This window comes from Mus pahari, chromosome 9, assembly GCF_900095145.1.
Source record: "Mus pahari chromosome 9, PAHARI_EIJ_v1.1, whole genome shotgun sequence".
NCBI classification, from domain to species: Eukaryota; Metazoa; Chordata; class Mammalia; order Rodentia; family Muridae; genus Mus; species Mus pahari.
In genome coordinates, this window is record NC_034598.1 from 29,172,738 (window position 1) to 29,196,357 (window position 23,620).

The 23,620-nt window shown below is 41.8% G+C and overlaps 1 protein-coding gene across 3 annotated transcripts in view; it reads left to right on the forward strand.

The window, feature by feature from the left end:
* Ctnna3 (catenin alpha 3) overlaps positions 1–23,620 on the forward strand; it is a 1,475,129-nt gene that overhangs the window by 341,424 nt on the left and 1,110,085 nt on the right. For all 3 annotated transcript variants that reach the window (XM_021205680.2, XM_029542318.1, XM_029542317.1), the window contains exon 7: positions 14,024–14,227. In XM_021205680.2, the coding sequence (XP_021061339.1) occupies positions 14,024–14,227 (204 nt within the window). The remainder of the gene's footprint in view (positions 1–14,023; positions 14,228–23,620) is intronic.

Here is a 23,620-nt window from a genome sequence, read left to right on the forward strand (position 1 = left end):
CTCCTCCTCCCCTTTTCTCCTCCCTCCTTCCTCCTGCCTTCCCTCTCCTCTTCCTCCTGTTATGCTGTGCACTCTAAGATAACTGGATAGCGACCTTCTAGGCCTTATCTTCTATTTGTGCCTCCCATGTCACAAAAGGCATGCTGGGATTACAGATGATTGCCACTACACCTGTTTTTTTAAGGTGGACTCTAGGGATTGAACTGAGGTTGTGCCTCCACACCAGGTCATCCCCCTGTCCCCCCAAATGCATTTGCAACAGTAACGTCCCATTTCTATTTTGCAGGGAGCTCCAGGAATCAGGCAGGTGCTCCTGGAAAATTCTTTGTCCATTTTCAGGTTGAATTTTACTGTCCTTGGTGCCCATCACATGACACAGGCTCCACTTTCATCACGTCAGATGCAGGATGGAATTTCAATCAGAGCGAAGCCTATTAGCTGAGGTTGATTACTGGCATCTAAGTGGATTGGACTGTGAACAAGCTATATGTTCACAGGATTTCAGTGTTGTTAGCCAGGAATGACCGCCTGAATCTAAATGATTGATTTAGCAGCCAGAAATAAAAAGAGCAAAGACCAAAGCCTCAGAGCAAAGGGAAAAAGGGAAGCAAGGAGCAGACTTGAGATTCCTGCCAACTCTGCCTGACTCTTCTCCAAGCCTACTATAAGCCAATCTACTGACATATGTTATGTCCTGCAGACGGAGAGGCAGACTGTGTAAATGTATAGGGTGCAGATGCAAGGACCTGCGGTGCATCTGTTGGAGGTTATATTTAGTGAGCAGCCTGCCAGTGTCTGTGGGGTCTGAAGCAAGGCAGTTACACCGTGGGAGGTAGATTAACCTCATTTGTATCACATGGAAACCTTGTGGTCTATAGAAGGCAGAGACTTTTTTTTTTTTAAGTTTTCAAAATATTACTTTACAAATTACATGCATGCATATCTGTCTGTGTGGAGGTACGCACATGTAAGTGCCAGTGCCCATGGAGACCGTCGGATCCCTTGTTGCTGAATTACAGGCGGTTTTGAACTGCCTATGGATGCTGGGAGTTTAACGTAGGTTTTCTGCAAGAGGAAACTGCCAAGCCATCTCCGCAGCCTCATAAGCCCTTCTTGAATCCATGGAACAAGCCTTTCACATTGCTTCCATAGACGTGTGAACGCTATCGTTCTTATAAGCACGCCAGTAGCCAGGGACAGTCGCACAGCTCCACGTGTTGTTCCAAGCAGTGAGAAGTACTCTTAATTTGTTAAGAACCCTCAACCTTGGCAAAACCAGGTCCTGGGCTTTGATGTAGAAATGAAGTACAACTGGAGTTTATTAAAGTTAGGAAGAGGCTCAGGATAAAAATGAAACACTCATGAAAGCATGGGGTGTGGGGTTCTCAAAGAAAGTTGCTATTTAATGAAATACATTGTTTTCTCTCTCTCTTGTATGCATGCTTGTGTGTGAGTGTACTCACATGCATATGTATATATCTGGATATCAGAAGTTGACATCCTCTAACTTGAACGTTTCCCACTTTGCTTTAACTGGGATTCTATCCTCCATCTAGTGTTGTACAAGTTGTGGGAGGACTTGTCCTTTACTCCAAACAGTGTTCCTGGTGAGAGTCCGGAGTTTAACCAGATGCTGTGAATTGTATTAGAACTCTCAGTTCTTCACAGCTAAGGGACCTCCCTTAGCCTGCCAGGTGAGGGGTTCCTTTACCTTCCTATGTTCCTATAGATTTCCTAGCCTGTTGCAAACAGAGTAGGGACAATCATGATTGGGTAGACCGAGTGCCAAAAGCCACCGAGGTGAGGTGTGGGATCCAGAGTCAGGAGCTTTGGTCTAGGTTAGTTGACACCTCCTGAACAAATAAGATGAGACATGTCAGGTGAAAGGTAGTGACAATAGTCTGCTCTGGTTGACAATTTGAGGATTTGAATGTTCCCGATTCAAACATAAGACTAAAATTGTTCACAATAAGGTGCAAGGTGTACGGTGTTTATTTCACAGTTATTGAGCAGATGAATACAAAGGATGTATTGACCTCCTTTTGGATGTCAGGAAGATTTATGAGCAGAAAAGTGAGAGGCTGAGTATTAATTGTCTGCATGCTCCATGGCCTGTTGGCATCTTGAACTGTAGTCACCTAAGCAGGTGAAAGAATAAGAACATTTTGACTTGATGCGAACCCCTATTTCCTGGCCTCAGTGTGTGTGAGTTGAAGATGGGGTCAGTTTACCTAAAGTAAGCAAGCTTCGATTTGGCAAACAGATTATTCAGAAATTCTCTGGGTTTGAGGGAGAATTGTATTTCATGCTGATGGAGAGGCATATCAGCAGAGAACTCCAACTTTGGAACATTTTGTGTTTTCTTGGGGGAAGACTCACAGTGCCTTGCCTTCCTTTAAAAGACTCTTTCTTTGGGGAAGCTAGATGATCCACCACTCCCAGGAACAGTTATTCTTCACTTCTGATTCCTATATTTCAGTATGTATTTTGGCATTTTTTTCCCCTGTCTGATCTTCAAACAGAGAATAGCAGGTGTCATATTTCACTTTCTGTTGCTATAACAAAGTACCCGAGGCTGGGTAGTTGTCTTTTTAAAAGGAGGTTTCCTTTGGTTTCATGGTCAAGAGCAAAGTTCTAGCATCTCCTTAGACTTTGGAGATGGCTTCATTGTAGAAAGGCAAGGGTGGGAAGAGAATGTGAGGGAGAAGGTGGAAGGGGAAAGAAAGAGTCCAGGAGAGGGGAAGAAAGGGAGGTTTGTGAGCAGGAGGGGAGCCATGGGAAGAGGCCAGGAGTTCCCGTGGCAGGAGGGAAGCACCGAGAAGAGTCTTCTCCACATAGTCCTTCTGACTCACTAATTTACCCTTGTTAAGAAAGCACAAATCCCCACCACAGGCCCAACAGTAGGCAGAGTCACCTCTCAGCCTCACACCACAGGGGTTAGACTGCAAAGAGTTTTGTGGGGGCAAGTCACACCCAAACCGTGGCAGTAGGAAAACCCAAACCTGAGTGAATTTGAAAACTGTTTGACTACAGAACACGATTCAGCCCATCCTTCCCTACACTAGTTTCTAGGAAGGTGGTTCTCCCTCAGCTATCCTGACAAGCATACCTGCTTGTCTCCAGACAAGGCATTCTTGTTCCGTGTTGGCTTTCATCTCCAGATTTCTCTTTTCTTTGTCAACAAGGGAAAAGGGAGAAAGGATCCGTTATCTTAATTTTACCTGGCAGGCATAATGGTAAGTCTGTTTTTTTTCTAAATTTTATTTTATTTTATTTTTTTATAATACCCTGACAGGAAAAGTCTAGAATGGAGTCCACTGATAGAATTTCCTTAATGGCATTACGTGTGGCTAAATTTAAAACATGCCATCTGCACTCAAATAATACCACACTGTATCAAATCAGTTATCTACTTGAGAAAGAATTCATTGTGTAGATGATGTACTAATTTCACTTTTAGTTTTGTTCTACATTCTAATTTTCAAAGTTGTAAGTGTATGGTAAAATGTCTATTGGAAAGATGTCTATTGGGTACTGCCTGAAAAGCCAGTGGCTTTTAAAATCTTCTGTAGTGATGTAGCTGGATTGTAGCTGAAGGAATCCTTGGGTATTTACCTTTGCCGATCACCCACAGACCTGTCAAATGCCCTACTGTGTTGGTAAGCACAGTTGTAGCAGGCTTCTGTGCTCCCAACTTCACAGGACACAACAGCTTTAAGCAAATTTCTTTACTGAAACAACCTCGACTTTTAAAAATCCCTTTTAAAAATTGTTTGTGTCTGAGTGTGTCTGTATGTATTTGAGTGTGTGTATCTATAATTGTGTGTGTGCATGTGTGTTTGAGTGTATATGAGTGTGTCTGTGTTTGAGTGTGTGTGAGTGTCTATGTCTATGTGTGTGTATGTTTGAGTGTGTGTATGTATGTGTATGTATGTCTGTGTGAGTGTGTTAGAGTGTGTTTTGTGTGTATGTTTGAGTGTGTGTGTGATTGAATGTGTCTATGTGTTTGTGTGTGCATGTTTGAGTGTATGTGTGAGTGTATGTTCAAGTGTGTGTGTTTGAGTGTATGTGTGGGTGTGTTTGTGTCTGTGTACTTGTGTGTATCTGTTTGAATATGTGTATATGTTCTAGTGTGTATGTTTGAGTGTGTCTGTATGTGTTTGAGTGTGTTTGTGTGCTTTGTATGCATGTTTGAGTGTATATGTGTGAGTGTGGGGATGTGTGTGTGTTCAAGTGTTTATGATTGAGTGTGTGTAAGTGTGTGTATGAGAATGTGTGTGCTATATTGCATCTGTGGAGGTAAAAGAATAATCTGTGGGAGTAAGTTCTCTCCTTGCACCATGTAGAGATTGAACTCTGGTCATTGGACTTTGGTGGCAAGTCATTGTGCTTTTGTCCTGATCCCTTTAAAAATCTCTTTTGTCTCTGCTTTCCCTGTCCTCAGTACCCTCTTCACTCTCCACCCACCCCTTTTCCTTGCTCCCTTCTCTTTATTTCTCTTCTCCTCTTTTTTTCCCATATCCTTTCCTTAACAATTAAAGCAGATACCTATAAAGCCTCAATGGAAAAAGAAAAGTTTTGTTTTTTGTTTTTTCGTTGGTAAAATTTCCAAAGCAGTATAGTACAAATAAGCACTATAAATACAAATAAGCAGTATAAAGAATAATTTCAGCTTAATAACTTTCCTGGTCAACTTCTGTATGTGCCATTATGTGCCAAGTAAAGCAAGAAGATAAGAAAATCAGTCACTTCCCAATCCAACGATTTATCCAGAGCTGGTCTTAATGTCAAAGGCAAGGGATCCAGGAACTGACATCTCCAGTCACACAGTTACACCCTGTTAGGTTGTGAAAAGGAGCAATGTAAAAGTAACTTTTATATGCCACTTGCAAGTGTCGTGATAGAGGCTTATTGCTATATAAGCATACCCTTTCTAGCTATTTCTGGACTCGAGCTGGCTGGCTGGCTGGCCAGCTGACTGGTTCTACTCAGATGTTTTGGCTCAGACTCCTCTCCAAGTTGACTGATTCAATCTGACTTCTCTTGGCTTCTAGCTGAACTGTTCTGCTTGGCCTCAAACTGACTCTGGCAATCTGTTCTAATTTTCTGCATCCTTTTGATCATCTGGCTCGTTCTGTCTTTCCCTGCAACCTGTCTCTGTAAAACTGTCCTGGTAAAACTGCCACCACCTCCTCCATCTGCCTATCTGTCTATCTGTCTATCTGTCAATCTGTCTATCTCTATCTCTTTTTGCTGATCTCTTAAGTTGTCTGTCTTCTATGTTCTCATGAGAGTTGGGTGTATCCTATCTCTGACTCATTTCTGTCAAACCTTTCTCCAATTTGCCACTTTGTCTGCCCCTCAGGCATCACTTTCAAACATGGCTGCTTCCTTCCACAAACAAGACGTACCTTCAATGTTAGGGGTTAATGCTATATACTAAGGGCATGTCTGCATTCCAGCCAGATCATATTTTTGGATGTGATTTCTTGCCTGAACAACAATGTTGCTGGATTAAAATTCCTCTACAGATCAGGATGGGATGAATATTGATTTTGATAATCATCTCCACTCGCCCTTTCAGAATTTTCCTCTCTGGATACCTGTTTCTGCTTTCACACTGATTTGTACTATCCTTATGCTGTAGCTGAGTGGACTTTTCTGTCTCTATTTGGATCTGAACTCATGTCCTCATACCTCTTCAGCAATCATTCTCATTCCTAAACCATCCTGGCAGCCCCTGAGAAAGAGTCCCTTCACCTATAGCACACCACCCTCTGTAGGTCTAGATAGGCCCTGGTAGTTGTTTTGTGCCATAGGAAAGGTTTCCTAAGTAACATAGGGCAGACAGAAACACCAAGCTGCTCCTTGTCGGGCTCAGGCGTCACCAGAGCTCAATGTCATCAAGTTTCACCTGCTAGACCTTGCCTGAGATGAGACAGCAAAAGGACCTCATGCCCCAAAATTGAAAGTGAAAATGTAGTCACTAGATTAGTCACTAGTATAGTCACTTAAAATTGATCATCATTAAACAAAAACCCCAAAAATCTTATCTGTACCCCCGACTATTCTAGCCATATCAAACCATGGTCAATATAGAAAATCTCATCATTATAGGAAGAACTTTTAGATAGTGCTCTAGAGTCTCTCTCTCTCTCTCTCTCTCTCTCTCTCTCTCTCTCTCTCTCTCTCTCTCTCTCTGTGTGTCTCTGTGTGTCAGTTATCCATTTATCTACATGTATATATATATATATATATATATATATATATATATACATACATATATATATATATTTATATGAGTCAATACAGCCCCATCCAGAGTGTGTTATTTTACAACATAGTTTCATGTGGAATCCAAAATCATGATTCTTTGTGGCACTTTTAGGCTAATGCTTGCGATTTTATTCTTAGCCCTGTTAGCTAGAAATATTCGAGTTAATTTATATTTAATAGTACATTTCTCTCCAGAAAAAGAACAGGTTTTAAAACTCTTATCAGGCCAAGGACATTTTTAGTTGGTTAGTTGGCTACAATTTCAAATTATTCAGAAGCTCCAATCTTTAAACAGTAGCGCTCTAGAGGAAACGGGGAAATAGCGGGGACCACATCAAGAGCATCAGAGAGATGCCTTTTCGTTTTTGGTTTGCTGTTTGCGTGGGGCCTGGGACTCGTGAGCCTCATGCTTCAGTCTCTGGAGTGTTGAGATTACAGGCATGAGCCAGCCGCCACACCCAGCTCTGACAGACAATTTCTTGAGAAATTGTCTCCACCTGGCAGGCATGTTCCCTCTCATCATTCCTCAAGAGACTGTGGGGGCAGACGTGGCCTTTAGAGTTGTACAGTTAGGAAGTACGGCTGTGCCATAGTGGCTACATCTCCTTTATCTCTTCTGCTGTGCACGCTCTACCCTTGAGTCCAGGGCTTGTAATTAACCTGCTATTTTTCTCAAGAGACATAATTACTGAGAAGAGTGCAAGGTAGAGTCAAGCAAAAATAAAGTGCCAATGGTCTTATTTTTTTCCTCCTCCCCCCATCCCCAATGCCTTTTCTCCCTGTCTTCATTGATGAGCTGCTTTCTGGGAAGCTCTGCAGGCATAGCTACTGGGAACAACAGGAGCGATTCAAACGTTTGCTCACATTGTAGAGTTGTATTTGATTAGGTGTTCTGTCATTAGAACACACAGCCAGAGACAATGCGGTTGATTCTAATGGTGATATTAAAACAGAGCACATATTATATTTTTACGGCACATAAAATCTGTGATAAAAACATTTGGATGTTAAAAAAAAAAATCTTTTCTCCGAGATCATTATAAACAGAATAAGTTAATCGCCATTTGAAAACAGATCACTATGGAGAGAGTCTCAAACTGTAAAACGTGCTTCCAAGTAGATGATCCACACTGAAACCCTAATTTGTTTCTTTATTGATCTGTATTGCTCCAGTCTGCCACATCATGGTGACAGTGTGCAGTCCAACGACCCAGTCAACAGCTCAGAGTGCTATGTTCTAAGCCTGTGTAAAGATGCTTTAAAAAGGGGCGAGTCCTTCAAGGCCCCGTTTTGTTTCAGCAATCCCCAGATAAAAGCAGGAAGCCTTCTGGATGTGGTGTGTTGCATGGACCAGGCTGCTGAACTCTGGTAGAAGTACCTAAGAAGGTTGCTTACCTCTTGTGAAATTAACTATGTGACCGAGGTGTCAATCAGTATTTTGATGTAACTGCCCTCACATCTCCTTGTTTAGTTTAAATGCCCTATGTTCATCCTACAGAGGAGGGGAAAAAAAATCAAAGGAATTTATGTGTGTATTTTTTGAAAGTCTACTGATTATCTCTCAAATAATTGCTATTTTTCTATAATACTAATTTTCACATTTTAACATATGGCCAAACAAGTAGTCAAACTTGTGCATGTATGGTATATTCCTTGACCAAGCTTACTCTACAGAACGAGGGCTGTTCACCTTGTTGATTTATAGGCGTTGATTCACATTTTTGCTCTCACATTTTTTTTTTTTTTTTTGTATCCAGACTGTCCATTCTTTAGATCAAGTGGAAATGCACTCAAGGAAGGGCTATTCCATGCACAGGAGAACCTGTGAGTTTTCTCAGAGCCATTCTCTGTTGGTAATCAGAAGGAGAAATTTTATTCCATTTTTATCACTCACTCCGAAGATTGATAATGTAGTTACCAGGGGAGTATTATGCTACGTGCTTATTATTTCCACGTCTCCCAACTTGAAGCATAGCGTGCGTGTGTTTTTGTGAAGAATGTTGGTACTTGATTACAATCATAGCTGCATCTCTTTTGATAGGCAATTTCACTTTGGAGGATAGGTGTGAGAGTTTTAGTGTTTTGAATGTAAATCCGATCAATCCCATCACACCTTGTGTGGCTGGTGGATGATGAATAAGGTTTATTACATCCTGTTCATTAAAATACAGAAAACTTTCCCAGCTGCATCGATGCCGTGATTCCATTTGTTTTAGATGTGCTTTTCTTTCCCTCCCTTTGGAAGACAGGGATAAAAGCCATGATCAGAATCTGTAAAATAGTAATTAATAAATGTGTACGGAATTAGTAACTGAATAGATGCTACATAAAGGGTGGTATTTTAGGGCATTCTGTTTCTGGGCATGGAACCTCCTTCACAGTAGTGTGGAACTGGACTCATCAGGTAAAGATGCCAATGCATTTAAGGCAAGAATAGCAATAGCAAACAGGACACAGAGGTGGGCCTATCCCTGAGGATAGGAGTCCAGTGGTCACTCCTTTGCCTGCTGTGTGTAAGGTTCAATAAATCCCAACAACAAAAGCTAAAAGAAAAAGCCGAGCGCCATGGTTTATGCCTGGAATACTAGCATGGAGCAGGCTGAGGCACAAAAATCTCAAGTTCAAGCCCAGCTTGGGCTATTTGGTAAGTTTGACACTGGATCAGGCTACAGAGTGAGTTTGAGGACAACCTAAACAATAGAATGAGACCTTGCCTCAAAACATAGCAACGAAGCATATATATAATGTCAGCAGAAGTCACATTAATTGAAAATCTATGTGATAATTATAGATCTTATTTGTCTTTTTTTTTTTTTTTTTTTAATAAGGGTTGAAACAAAGGCCTCTGCTGTTTGATCTCCCTTTCCAGTATAAAGGGGAGGGAATGGTTACTTTAATTCTTAGATCTAAAGTGATGTGGATACAGAGCACAGCCTAGATGCCTCAAGGTCAGATGTGTCTTTTCCTTTTCATTTTCTTGTGTGTGTGTGTGTGTGTGAACATGCATGTATGTGTATGTATGTGTGTGTGAACATGCATGTATGTGTGTATGCATGTGAGTGTGTGTGTGTGAACATGCATGTATGTGTGTCTGTGTCTGTGTGTGTATGAGTTTAGGCTAGAGGTCAGTATTAGGTGATTAGGTGTCCTCCTGAACTGCTTGCCTTGTTTTCTGAGACAAGATCTCTTGTTGAACCTGCATCGCACTGATTCAACGGCCAGCAAACGTCACTGGGCACAGTCCTCCCATTTGTTAGCACTAAGATAAGAGGAGCCTGTTTCCCTGTTATCTTACCTTCCATGGGCGAGAGACAACTCAGGTCTAACAGTTCATGCTGCAGCAAATGCTTCATCGGCCGAGCCATCTCTGCCTTCCTTTAAGAGGAAAATTTGACTTCATAATACAGTCGACAAGCAGCATCCCCATGTACAACTTCTTGCCCCAACACATGCATGGCCTCCCCTATCATTGGTGTTTCCAGGAAGAGTGGCATAGCTGCAGAACCTGAGCCACTGCATCAGTTTCTGTCCTCCCCACAGTTTGCAGGAAAGTCACTTGCTGTTACACGTGGGGTAGGACAGATGTATGGGACATCAACCACTGTGACATTGCCATTCTAAGTATTTCTGCTGTGTCAGTCCCTTATTTATCCACCTCTTTGTTCCTTCCTGCCTTCTATCCTAAGAACCACTGACTTTTTTTTGCTGTGACCATAGTTCCCTTCCTTCTTTGGGCCGTAGGTTGGAATCACCAGGATGTAGGTAGCATTTCCAGGCTGCCATCTTGAGCTTATAGAATGCATTTATCTTCCCTGAACGTCTTTTCATGACTTGGCATCTAGTCTCTTTTTTAGTACTGGATAATATTCCCTTGTCTTAATGCACTAAAGTTTATTATCTACTTGGTGGCAGTTTAGTTACATCTAAGCTTTGGCGACTAGTAACACTTTTATAAACATCTGTGTACATGATTTTTTTTCTTTGTACCTATATTTTAAACTCTTGTCACATACCAAACTGTACAATTGATGGATTTTATTAGGAGTATAGTTCTGGTTAATTTTTAAATTTATAAATATTAACAAGCAGCCTGGAATGATTGCTCAGAGGTTAAGACTGTACTGATCTTACAGAGGAGACATATTTGGTTCCCAGCTCCAATGTCACATGGGCCACGACTGCCTGTGACTCCATCTCCAGGGACATCTGACAATTCCAGGGACATCTGTGTTTTCACACAATCACACACACATACACATACACACACAATCATACATGCATGTACAGAATTTTTGAAAAAGAATCTTAAAATATATTAACAAGCAAGAAGCAATATTTTGTAAGTACAGAGGTGACCCTTTAACACCCGTTTGGACCTTCAGAATAAGAACCCACCCACAGTCTCTACAAACCTCCATACTATTCTGTAGCTCAGTGATTTTGAATTTTCTATGTCCCACATACAATTAATATCACATGCATCAAGTATACATGTATGTGTGTGTGTGTGTGTGTGTGTGTGTGTGCATATGTGTACACGTTTCTGTGTATGGCTTAGCTCAATCAGTTTAATGTCCTCCAGCCTCATTTCTATGGTCACCAATGTCAGAGTATCCATTTTATGGTTCTATGGTATTCTGGTGGATGTCTGTATACCACAATCTACACACACGGTATGAGCCAGTTTCTCAGTTCATTCATTTATTGGGAAACACCAAAAGAGCTGCCCTATGTTGGCTCTTGCAGATCTGAACCACACATGACTGTGCTGGCTAGTTCCACGGAACCTGACATAAGCTAGAGTCATCTGAAAGGATGGGGCCCCGACTGAGGGAAATGGCTCCATGAGATCTGGCTATAGGGTATTTTTTAAATTAGTGATTGATGGGGGAAAGCCCGTTGTGGGTGGTGCCATCCCTGGGCTGGTAGACTTGGGTTCTATAAGAAAGGAGGCTGAGCAAGCTATGAGGAGCCAGCTAGCTAGCATTTACCTAGTGTTCTCCTTTATTTTGTCCAAGTAAATGGAGCAGTAGAATAAAAAAGCTAAGGGAGTAGAACCTGGAAGGGAGGACTCTTGAGTGCCATAAGACAGTCAAGCTATGCCATAGCACATCCAAGTTCTGGTTTACATTATATTCTAGAGTGTGCTCTGTAGTGTCCAGGTTTCAGGGCTCTATGCTTTACCATGGCTCTCCGTCTTTCTGAAATGAGTTATCCTTTTAAGTGTGACTCTCTAGATGTAAACTTAACCTTATAATTAAACAGTGTGTGTGTGTGTGTGTGTGTGTGTGTGAGTGCACTTGTACATACATGTGTGTATGTGTGTGTATATGTGTATGTGTATATGTGTGCACTTGAGTGTACATGTGTCAGTGTGTGTGGGGACACTTGCGTGTGTATGTGGGCAGCATATGTGTATACACACATGCATATATATATATATATATGTATATATATATATGTATATATGTGTGTGTGTATGTGGGCAGCACGTGTGTGTATACACACATGCATGTATATATATATATATGAATATATATGTATATATATATGTGTGTGTATGTGGGGCACTTTTGTGTGTGTGTGTGTGTGTGTGTGTGTGTGTGTGTGTGTGAGAGAGAGGGGGGGGTCACAGAGAAGGAGAGAGGCAGAGGTTACAAGACAACTTTGTGGACTCCATTCTGTCCTTTCAGTTTTATGAACTGAACCTAGATCCCCAGGCTTGTGTAGTACACACCTTTACCCACTGAACCATCTTACCATCCCACCACTTCTTAAAATTGCATCCTACTACTTCTTGCATAAAACATCTGTCTTAACATGATATAGCACTGTGACTATGTAAGATTTTTACATGTATATTTGCATAGTGTATCAATGATGGCATGCATACATTATTTTAGAACATTATAATCTTTACATATTTAAATATCCCTATTAAAATGCATGCCCATGTATGTATATATTATTTTATAAGATTATAATGGTATCACTGTTTATCAACTCTCATACTCTGACTCTTGTACTTCAAAGTTCATGGTACAGTTTTATGTTAAAGATTTTACATAGAACTTTTATACCAACTCTTCAAGGATCACATTGGGGTGTACCTTGGATAGGTTTCCTCTCCTGATGTATCACTATGGAGGATGCTTACAACAGTGTGCCCTCTGACTCTTAGAAGACCTGCACTGTCTTGATTTCTGTTCCCAAAGACTTATCAGGTCTTTATAAAACCTTAAAAAGACCATGCTACTTTCGAGTAGCTTGGAATTGGTGCAAGTTAATAGCTCAATAAGAAGATGGAGTTTTCCTTTAAAACATATTTTATTTTAATGTGTGTGTGTGTGTGTGTGTGTGTGTGTGTGTGCGCGCGCAGTGTAGGTGCCCATAGAGTCCAGCAGAGGGCGTCAGATCCCCTGGAGCTCCAGTCCAGATAGTGTGAGCTGCCCACTGTGGGTGCTGCCATTGGATGCTGATCCTTTCCAAGAGTCATTCATGCTGTTTTTTTTTTTTTTTTTTAATGGTTATTTTATTTATTTACATTTCAAATGTTATACCCCTTTCCAGTTTTCCCTCCACAAGTCCCCTACCCCGCTCCCTTCCCCTGTATCTATGCGGGTGCTCACCAATCACCCACCTACTCCTGCCTCAGTGGCCTAGCATTCCCATATCCTGGGTCATCAAGTCTCCATGGGACCAAGGGGCTCCCCTCCCAGTAATGCCAGATAAGGCCATCCTCTGCTACATATCCAGCTGGAGCCATGGGAACCCACTGTGTACTCTTTGGCTGGTGGTTTAGTCCCTGGGAGCTTTGGGGATGTTCTCGTTGGTTGATATTGTTTTTCTTTCGATGAGGTTGCAAACCCCTTCAGCTCCTACAGTCCTTGCCCTAACTTCTCCATTGGGGTCCCCACGCTCAGTCCAATGTTTGGCTGTGTACATCTGCATCTGTATTGGTCAGGATCTGACAGAGCCTCTCAGGAGATAGCTGTATCAGGCTCCTGTCAGCAAGCACTTCTTGGCATCTGCAATAGTGTCTGGGTCCATTCATGCTGTTACTGATGAGCTCTCTCTTCAGCCCCCCCGGGAGTTCTACTTTTTAGATGAATAATTAAAAGCTAGAATTTTCTCTGGTATGTTAGTGGTAAAGTTAATTAGCGCCTGGGACTTTCAGGGAGGTATAATGAAAGTGACACTGACTTGTGAATTATTAGACAAGAGTTATGTGTCTGAACTCCGAAGCTTATTTGCTCTTTGACCTTGGGTAAGAGCCTCTCAGCCTCACGCAGCCCCTGGAATGTGTGGCCCATCACTCTGGCTGCCTGCGTCCTCTGGGTTAAGACGATACAGTGTGTGTGAAAAATGGCCAGGCGGCTTGGAGGTGCTGCTATTGTGCTTAACCATGCATGCCAGTCACCATGTTAAGTGTTTGTGTAACTCTTCTGATAGTTTCAGGGCATAAGCAGCAGGAAGACTGTGGCTTTACAGATGTAAGGGAGACATAGGGAGACAAGGTACTCTGGTGGATGGGAAGGGCAAGATTTGAATCCAGGACTGTCTGACAGTAGAACCCAAGTTCCTAAATACAAAACTTTTATCATTCGGAAGGATAATAATTGTCATAGAGCCCCCTGTGTGAACGGTAGAGGTAAGAAAAGCACAATAGGTCTGGATTCTAAGCAGGAAGCTTAAACAAAACAGACTTCCACAGAGTCCTAACCATCCAAATGTTTTCTTCTCCCAGAACCTAATTGTCCTGAACCCACTCACAGTGACAGAGGAAGACGTAAGACCATCACTAGAAAAACGCCTAGAAGCCATCATCAGTGGGGCCGCACTGTTGGCTGACTCGTCCTGCACCAGGGACCTCCACCGGGAGCGGATCATCGCCGAGTGCAATGCCATCCGCCAGGCTCTCCAGGACCTGCTGTCGGAGTACATGAGTAATGTAGGCGATCGGCTTCTTCTCCTACTTGCATCCTCCTGGAATGATTTTGCGTATTGGCTTGGAATGTTTCTATGTATGAAGAGGAGCAGGTGGTTTTATGTAAATTGAGAGTGGGTTTTATGTTTTTTTTTTTTTTTTCAAGATGAAGCATGATTTTAGGACTTTGGAGGGTTGAAATCAGAACCGGAGAAGTATTTAAACACAGCTGGTTGGTTGTAGAAGTATCTACATCTCAGTCGAAGAGTCAGGGATTGAGGAATGAAACAAGTATTGCACATTAATTTAGGGAATCAAAGGAAGGTAGAGGGTATGTTGGTTGGAGTAGAGCTGGTGACAAAAGGCCATGAAAAGTTAGGGTTCTGGTGGTATAGGATACTCCAATGATGTGGGGATCTGGAACTGTGTTTGAGGGGTTAAAAAGCCCAGGCAGTGTGGAGAGTGTTCTGTCTTGCCCAAAATGTGACATAGTGCCGTATGCCTGCCATTGGGAGACCCACTCAGAAAGTTTGGCAATGTGGACTTTGTAATTGTTTCAAGGTCTATTTACTTTGATTCTGTGTCATACATATATCCATTGATGGAGCATCTGTCACCTTGGTTCTAAGCTCAGTGCCAATGCTAAGGCAGACAAGAAGACCCCAGGATAACTTAGTTTTATTTGCATCCCTCTGTATTGATGGAGTTGCTGCTTTGGCTTTAATTCCTTATAGCAAACTGTCAACTGAAGTAATTACATGGGAAACTCAAAAAATGACATATGTTTAAAAATAACTTCAATCCAGTCTATATTTATTATTTTCTATATAATTTTCAGTTGGTGATGTTCTCTTGTTTTCTACTGTTCCTAAATTATACATGAAACTGTCACAGAAATGTCTGTATAGGAAAAGTTACTGTATATTTAGAGTTTAGAACTATATTTCAAGTATCCACTGGGGATTATGGGATGTATCCCTTACAGGTAAAAAGATGAAAACTTCTTAAATCACTGAACTACATAGTTATTTTAAGAATGTTTTATCTACCCACTTATAAGTGGAACAATTTGATTGATACAGGTATGTTTGGGCAATAATTAATCACAGAGCATATGATTTTTTTTTGACTAAGAAATGGAAAGATTGCTTTAGATAGAAGTGAAATGTGCTAAAATAATGAGTTTTCAAGACCCTTGAACACATTTGATATATCTCTGTATTCTTAATATTTGATGATTTTTCTACTGACCAAAAAGCTCTTTCCTGTCAAGAAATCAAGGCAGAGAAGTAGATTTTGTTAATAAGAAGCACATGTTAGTAATGTCATGTCCTGCTTGAATATCTGAAGGTAGAATGTTACCATTTTTAGCATATGAGATTTTCTTATTAAAGAGTGCTCAGGGCAGTTCATCAATCCCAAGAAACCTAGAAACTGAAAAGTACTAAGAATATTATTCCTGTCTTTACAGAGAAAGTGTAGCCAAGATATATATATATTTATATATAAAATATGAAATCATAGATGAGTTCACTTTATCTAAAATAGAAGGTTGCACTTGTAGATATATAGGTTTACAACTTCTACATTAATCTACATAGATTAGTACAGATGGGTTCATGATTTGTGGGGTCTAGTACAATATGAAAATGAAGCTGTTGTTATTTAAAACAAGCAAATAATCTTTTTTTTTCATAGTCACTCTTGGCATTATTTTCTACTTAATGCTATGTTTCCTGGAAGGGCAGCCTACTTGTGCAGTGAGGATACAGATCCTCAAAGGCTTCTGTGGTCCAGGCTCATGACCATGAACTACCCTCATGGTTGCTAAGGTTACATTCAGAAGGACTGCAGCGTCTGGTTGGTAGAGAGCCCGTGTTCGACAGTCCATCTCAGTACCTTTCCTGGCAGTGTGACAGTGTGTTATCCTAGACATGGGTTTCCTTGTCCTACTTGGTTACACCGACTTCAAGGTAAAATCACTAAGAACTCGAAGCCTAGTAGCAGAGTGTTAAATCCAAGTGGCTGCCATTCTAAGAACTTGTTTTTTGTTGTATGTAAGTGAATGTCTTGCCTATCTGGGTATATTTACCACATACATGCAGTTCCCACAGAGATCAAAAGAGGGTATCAGGTCCCCTGGAACTGGAGCTACAGCAGATTACCAGCTGCCATGTGGGTGCTGGGCTCTGAAATCGGTTTCTCTGTAGGGACATTAAATATTCCTAATGACTGAGCCATCTGTCTGGTTTCCTTTCTCCGGTCTCATGGACAGGAACTTTTCTGTCTCTTGGACTGAGCTGAGGTCAAACCTTGCTCAGTTTGTGCAACATCTTCAGGAGCGCCGCTCTGGATGAATCTTAGAAGAATCTTCATCTTCCTGGAAGGGCCCGCTTTGCTTCTGAAGATCCATCAGTGCCTTTTGTAATGGAGCTGTGCTGATGAAGATCCTGCTTTGGGACACCCATAGGGAAAGTTCTTTGCTTTTGCATACTCATACAATGGGCCCAGTGAGGTTGCCTAGCCTTACAGTTTAGACACAAAGGCAGTCACAAGTTCTTAAGGTTTGATGAATGCTCATAGAGTCTGCTGATCTCTTGTGCGAATGTGACATCAAGGCTCAGCTTCACATTTAGTGTCTGCTGAGTCCAGAGCAGGTCAGCAGTGCAACATGACTATTTCAGATTCAGTCCGTCGGAGCACATGGCTACTCTGAGTTGAAATAATCTTCTTTTAAAAAAAAGGAAGTTTGTATTATATTTGTCATTGAATATCTATACATATCTTGTTATATTAGGAAGATTGTGCTCTCTCTTCATATATAGATATGTGTGTGTGTGTGTGTGTGTGTGTGTGTGTGTATGTGTGTGTGTCAGAGAGAGAGAGAGAGAGAGAGAGAGAGAGAGAGAGAGAGAGAGAGANGAGAGAGAGAGAGAGAGAGAGAGAGAGAGAGAGACAGACAGACAGAGAGACAGACAGACAGAGACAGAGAGAAAGACAGAGAGACAGAAAATAGACAGACAGCTGGTTTCTATTGTAGCTATAGTAAATCGCCATGCACTTAGTGTCTTATTGAGACAGGGTCTCATTATGTAACCAAGAACTGTGATTAAAGGTGTCCTCCATCAAGACTGGCAGACTTGCTGCCTTAATTATTCAGATGCCTTAGCAGCTTTACAGGTGAAAAGTCTGGCAAAGGTATCCCTGGGTTGAAGTCACCATGTTGGAGGGCTGCATTGTCTCCTGGAGTCCCGAGTAAGCACCCAGTTCCCACCTGTGTCCATCTTCTGGATGGCATGTTGGTTCCCTTACTCCTGTCTCCATCTTCTGGATGGTACGTGCGTTCCTTTACTCCAGGTCCTCGTTGCACACCTTCATGGTTAGTGATGCTACATGCTCCCAACTCTGCACACACATGGAAAGAAAACTGCCTTTTAGAGTTCATATGATCAGGTAGGGTCCACCGAGACCATCTTAAGACCCTCAAACCTCTATTTAATCTCTAATGATAACTTTGAGCTGGTTCTTGTGGGTTCTTTCTTCCACCCTTCTCCATCCCTTCCCTTCTACTTGTTCAACTTCCTAACACTAGATAAGAGAGAAAAAAGGATACAGTGGAAAGGAAAGCGATCTCTGAATAAAGTCAGGGGGTTGGAAAGTGGGCAATGTTATTGTTAAATTACTTCCTGTTGATCAGGGGTGTTAGGTTCTTTGGGGCAAGTTTGATCTTTGCCATCAGGGTATCAGCTTTCTTCTTGTTTCTTCATGCATGACTACTTAACAAACTGAGACCACCAACAACTAATAACTCACCAATAACCCAGCAATCACCCACCAGTAACCCATGAACAACACACCAATAACCCACCCACCTCTCTGGGCCCTAGCATATATCCCTTGAAAAGTCCTCAGAATTTCTAATGTCTTATGATCACAGAGACTATCTGAAGCTGGCAGATCACAGTCAGCTGCTGTGGATGATATGAAGCAGCCCCATATCCCATACCTGGGATCAAAACGAAAAGAGTCTTAGGATATTTTTGTGATTTTTTTTTAAAAAAGAAACTAAAATTCAAAAATGGTTACCACAGATATGTAGATTATTAGAATCAGAAAGTCAACATTTCTGCAGAATTATCTCCATCTGTTGATATCAGTTTTCCCTAGTCAGCTGAGCAATTCTTTTCTTTGAGGACCACTGCAGGAAACGGACCTGAAACTCTAAGGTCTCTATAGGCATCTCACATGTTTGCTTTGTTTAATGATTTATTCCAGGCTACAGAAACAATGCCTGGCACCCGGAAAAAGCTGAATTGTATTCTAAATGCAAGAATAAATGAAATGAGTGCAGATTGTATATATCATGTAATGAAGAAGGAACCTCTGACATGAAATGAATTTCAGGCACCTACGTAAGTTTATATGACTGAATGCCTGTGAAGAAAAGTCTCCTTTTGGAAATGCAGGCTTCTTCCAAAAATCTATGTGAAGCTCCAGGAACATTTTTTCCCACCATCACAATCCTAATATTTGGATTTGTATCTGGTCTTATTCCAATACAGGATTTTTATTCATTTGAAGACACACTCCAGAGAGCATAGAGAATCAGAGAAAACACAGCTTCTGCCTCTTAAAACTTAAGAATAGATATTTCCAAGATATGACTGCTGGATTTCCTATACTCTCATGATTGACTGGGTCTGGTCCATCATTTTGGTAAAGATCACACTTAAGGGATTTTTTAGACTTGAGCAAAACTACCCTCTAAGGAGAGAAAGGACTCCAGGGAATCAGTTATCTTCATATGATGGTCTTTTTATAACTAATGAAAATAGGTTTTGAAGGAGAGTACCTATCATATTTGAGTTTTAACATATCACCAGGGACAGGAATTTTGGGGGGAGTGTGTTCAAATCATTTTGGTGTTGAATGTTGAATGTTGGATGTATCACTTCTGACGCAGTACCCAGGGGATTCTTAACTAGGGAAACTTTAGAGCACCAAGTGACAGATAGAAAGTCAGACCTGAGATTCATTTAAGGACTAATTATTGTTTCTAAACATCTCAACTTCTCCCTGTTTTCTTCTGCTGTCTAATGCAAAAGCACACATTTGATTCCCACTCATTGCTCATCGAGTAAATAATTACATGGACTGGCTTTTGATACTCAATCAATTTCATTTGTATGAATCAAATGCATTTACTTATCTCAGGAAGCTCTGATGTGTCAGCAAAGTCTACAAAGATCCCATTACACATAGAACCTCTTACACATAGGGGATCCTCTGAGATTTCCTTACACATAGGGCCAACATCCCTTTCTTAAAAGTCCATTTTGTAAATTGCTGCCTTAGCTCATTTATTCTAATAAAATAGGAGTATCCATGAGAAATGACTGTTATCACAAAAGACATGTTAAGATTAAACATTTTCTAAATGTGGAGTTGGGGAAATGGCTCAGTTGCTGAAGTGCTAGTCATACATGCAAGTAGACATGAGTGAGATCCCTTGGGACCCATGTCACAAAGCCAGGAGTTGTAGTATTGCATGTGCAGTCTCAGTGTTGCAGAGGTGGCAGCAGGCCATTCCTGGGCAGCTTTAAGCTGAATCAGCATGCTTCCCGGTCAGTGAGAGATCCTGCCTCAAAAATACCCAGTGTAGGTGGCTCCTGATGAATGGTACTTGAGCTGCACATTTCCACACACCTAATAGACAGCACCCACACCACATGAGTGTCCCTAGCTGCATATGTAGCAGAAGATGGCCTAGTCGGCCATCACTGGGAAGAGAGGCCCCTTGGTCTTGCAAACTCTATATGCCCCAGTACAGGGGAACACCAGGGCCAAGAAGTGGGAGTGAGCAGGTAGGGGAGCAGGGTGGGGGGAGGGTATAGGTGACTTTTGGGATAGCATTTGAAATGTAAATGAAGAAAATATCTAATTAAAAAAAAGAAAAAAAAAGCAAGCATACATTCTGAACATGTAGAGAGTATTTATGAGACCTACTTTTCCCCCTTGTTTCCCCCTTGCGGCCTGCATGTTAGAATTGTTACCAGCTCAGGTTTACTGCGCTCGGCTCTCTGTATTCTTTCCTAAATTTCCCCATCAAGCCCCGGGGTTAGAATGGCTGCTTATGTTGGGAGCACTGTATTTTATCCCTCCAATTTCTATATATCTGGTTTTTACAGTCTTAAGTTACTTAAGAGGAACAAGTGATATCCTTTTTAGGTCCACACAGGATTAGATTTGTTAAACATCAGGTCTGGCAAACTTAGATCAGAGCACATGGCCAGAGTCCAGGAAACTATGAAGGAACTGTCCGAAGGACATGGCTGCCTCAGATGATGAGACTGAAATGTAGGAATGGGGTATTGAGAGAAATTCTACGTAATTTGAATACTGGGGATCTGTTTGAGTGAGGAACTTTGTTTTGCGTTCCTTGTTTGTTTGTTTTTTCCCACTACAAGGACTAGGCTTCTCTAGGAACTTAAGAGTTTGTGTGGACTGGTATGGGGTCCAGTTTCCTTCTTCCCAAAGCACTGTAGTTATTTTGATGACTTGACTGAGTCCTTCTGGATGAGCCAAGTTTGGGGTCATCTGTATCTGTTAGGGAATGTTCACCCTGGGACTTCAGAGAGTTTGTGACACATGTACTGGGTAGTCGTCTCCTGAGAAAGCAGGCGATCCCCATGACTCTCTTCGTTTCTGCCTAACGTTCCAACCCTATTTAAAAACCAGAATTAAGAGGGGGCAATTCTAAGTACATAATTACTGAACTAAGCGAACATTAAAAAAATGTAGACATTATTGGAAACAATACCAAACAAACCAGGAAATATCCAGATAGAGCCAAGCATAGGGGGGAAGACATGGTAAGTTTTCTTGACTTCTTTTATATTGAGTTTATAGAATAATTATATCACTTCTTCCTTCTCTTTCCTGCCCTGAATACTCCATTTTGTTCAAATTCTTGATCTCTTTTTAATAATTGTTAATACATTTATACATTCACACACACACACACACACACACACACAGGGAGAGAGAGAGGGGGGGAGAGAGAGAGAGGAGAGAGAGAGCTAAATATACTTCGCTCAGTCTGTATAATGTTTCTTAAATGTTTATTTCAGGGCTGACTATATCTCATTAGCTAACCATATGCTCTCAGCATTTCTTAGTTGCTTGGAGTTTTTCTGTGTAGGGCTGAGGCCTTATGGCCCCTCCTCTGTCCAGTTTGTTATTGCCCCTGTTCAGCTCATGTTGAGGAAGTCGTGTGGGTGAGACTTAACATGCGTAGCATCTGATATTGAACATGGCGATGTCTGTAAAACTGAAATAGCTGAGAAGCAGGGGAGGACGCCTTAAGTGACGAGAGACACGGACTCCTCCCAAAGCTCTACACTGGGAAAGTTCTAGAAGGTTACACACTCTCAGCCTGTTTGTATGAAGGCTCAGAATCTTTTCTCTGTTTCCCACCACCAGAGTTTTGCGCTGGTCATTCTCTTTGTGTGTGGTTTCAGGTGGCTGTTTCCTCCCACCGGGACACCCGTGCTTCCTAGTTTATTTACTTATTTTGTAATAACAATAGACTTTACTTAAAGTCGTTTTTTTCTGACATGGAAAAAGAACTACATTGGATGGTAGAAATGAAGGAAGCAAATGAGGACCGAAGAATCTTTGTACGGACAGTTCTTTGACAAAATTTAAGGGGAGTGTAGTTGCCAGCCAGCGTCTGACGGGAACATTGACGGGAACACGGGTATAGACTGAAATTAAGGCTAGCATGCATAGGACTTGTTGGGCAATCCCCTCAGGAGGTTCTGTGATACAGAGGAGAATGGTGGCAAAGCCAAACGCACAGACTCTTAGTCCCCATAGGATTCTGGAGCTGAGACTCCTTGGGATCTCCCGGACTAAGACAGGACAGTGGGGTCTGATTCTCTGTAGCCATCAGCCACTGGCTGTGGGTCATTCCTGGGGGCATGTGGCCTTGAAAGAGCTTCTTGCAACTGAGGATAGACTCTCTCGTGAGGTACAGAGATGCCTGTCATCGGCTGCTGGAAAGTCTAGCTGTAAAAAGAAACCTGGAAAAAGATGTCTAGGGAAACACCCATGACCGGCAACTTCAGCTAACAGTCAAAGTGAAACTCCTTTTCTTCTTTAGTCTAACAAGGAGACTAAGTGCCCTGTCTCAGAAACTAGAAATTTGGTCTCTGAAAGTATTTAATTTATCATTGGCGCTTCTGGGATAAACATACTTTGCCATCCAAACTGAGGTACTTCTGAGAGAGGAAATATTCACGAAAGTAATTAACAGGCTTAATTGCACAGGAGGTCCAAGTCAGGGTAATCCAAAGCAGACTGTATTATATGGACACCTGGAAATTATGTGACTCTCTACACATTATAAATATAGTGGTACATATGGGGGATTTTGAGAGACATTTAACACATTTTTTTTTTCCTGACAGATTCTGCACTGGCCATGAAAGAGAGCTAAAATGTAATTCAGTTTAAAGTTTTATGGGTGGTTTTTGCAACTTCTGATCACACGAATCCCTGTATGGAGCTGGTGATTTCAGGATTTGAAAAATCGGGGTTTTGGTTGTCGAGGGATCAGCCAAAGCAATAAGTAAAATGAGCACCACAAGGGGAAACTGCAGCTGGGTGTACTGAACAAACAAACAAACAAACAAACAACAAACAGAAGCTGTAGCGATGGGATGGAAAAGGCTGAGTTCTGCATCACCCAGAGGAGAGTGACCCATTCCAGGGCAAGAGGACCATGGGCTTCACGGAGGAGAGCATGCTTCTGTTGGTTTTAAAGGGCGACTAGGGGCCTGGCATACAGCTGATGTCAAGTCTTTACACAAATCAGCCTGTGTAAACGTACGAGGGCAGAAATCACAGTGCTTGTGGTAGACACAATTGTAATGCACAACTTAGGTGAGAAAGAAAAGGTCAGACCTGAGGTCAAGCACCGGCTACATGGCAAACATCGTCCCCTGCCTCCTGCTCCCTCCTGATATTCGGCTATACATAATTGCTTGCTTTTAAAAGAAGCCAAGGTTCAAATTAGGCCCGTGTCTCTTTAGTAGTGACTCATATTTAGCTTCTACTCAGTCTTACAATGTTCCTTTCCAAAATGTAAAACTGCTGGGCTATAAGGACCCAAGATATACAGTGACTCCACAGCCAAGGGAGATGGTCTTTCTTTTCTAGGCAAAAAGGCCAGTGTGAGACGCTGGGACTATGCATGCCTGCGCCGTCTTGCATATTTAACCTAGCTAAGCCTTTTCTCACTCCGGCCTCAGCCAGACCTCCTCTGCTGCTGTACAGAAACCTGGTGTTTGAAATCCCAAATGACCCCCCCCCCCCCCCCCAGTTCTCAGAACCATGACAGCCAATAAAAGAGTT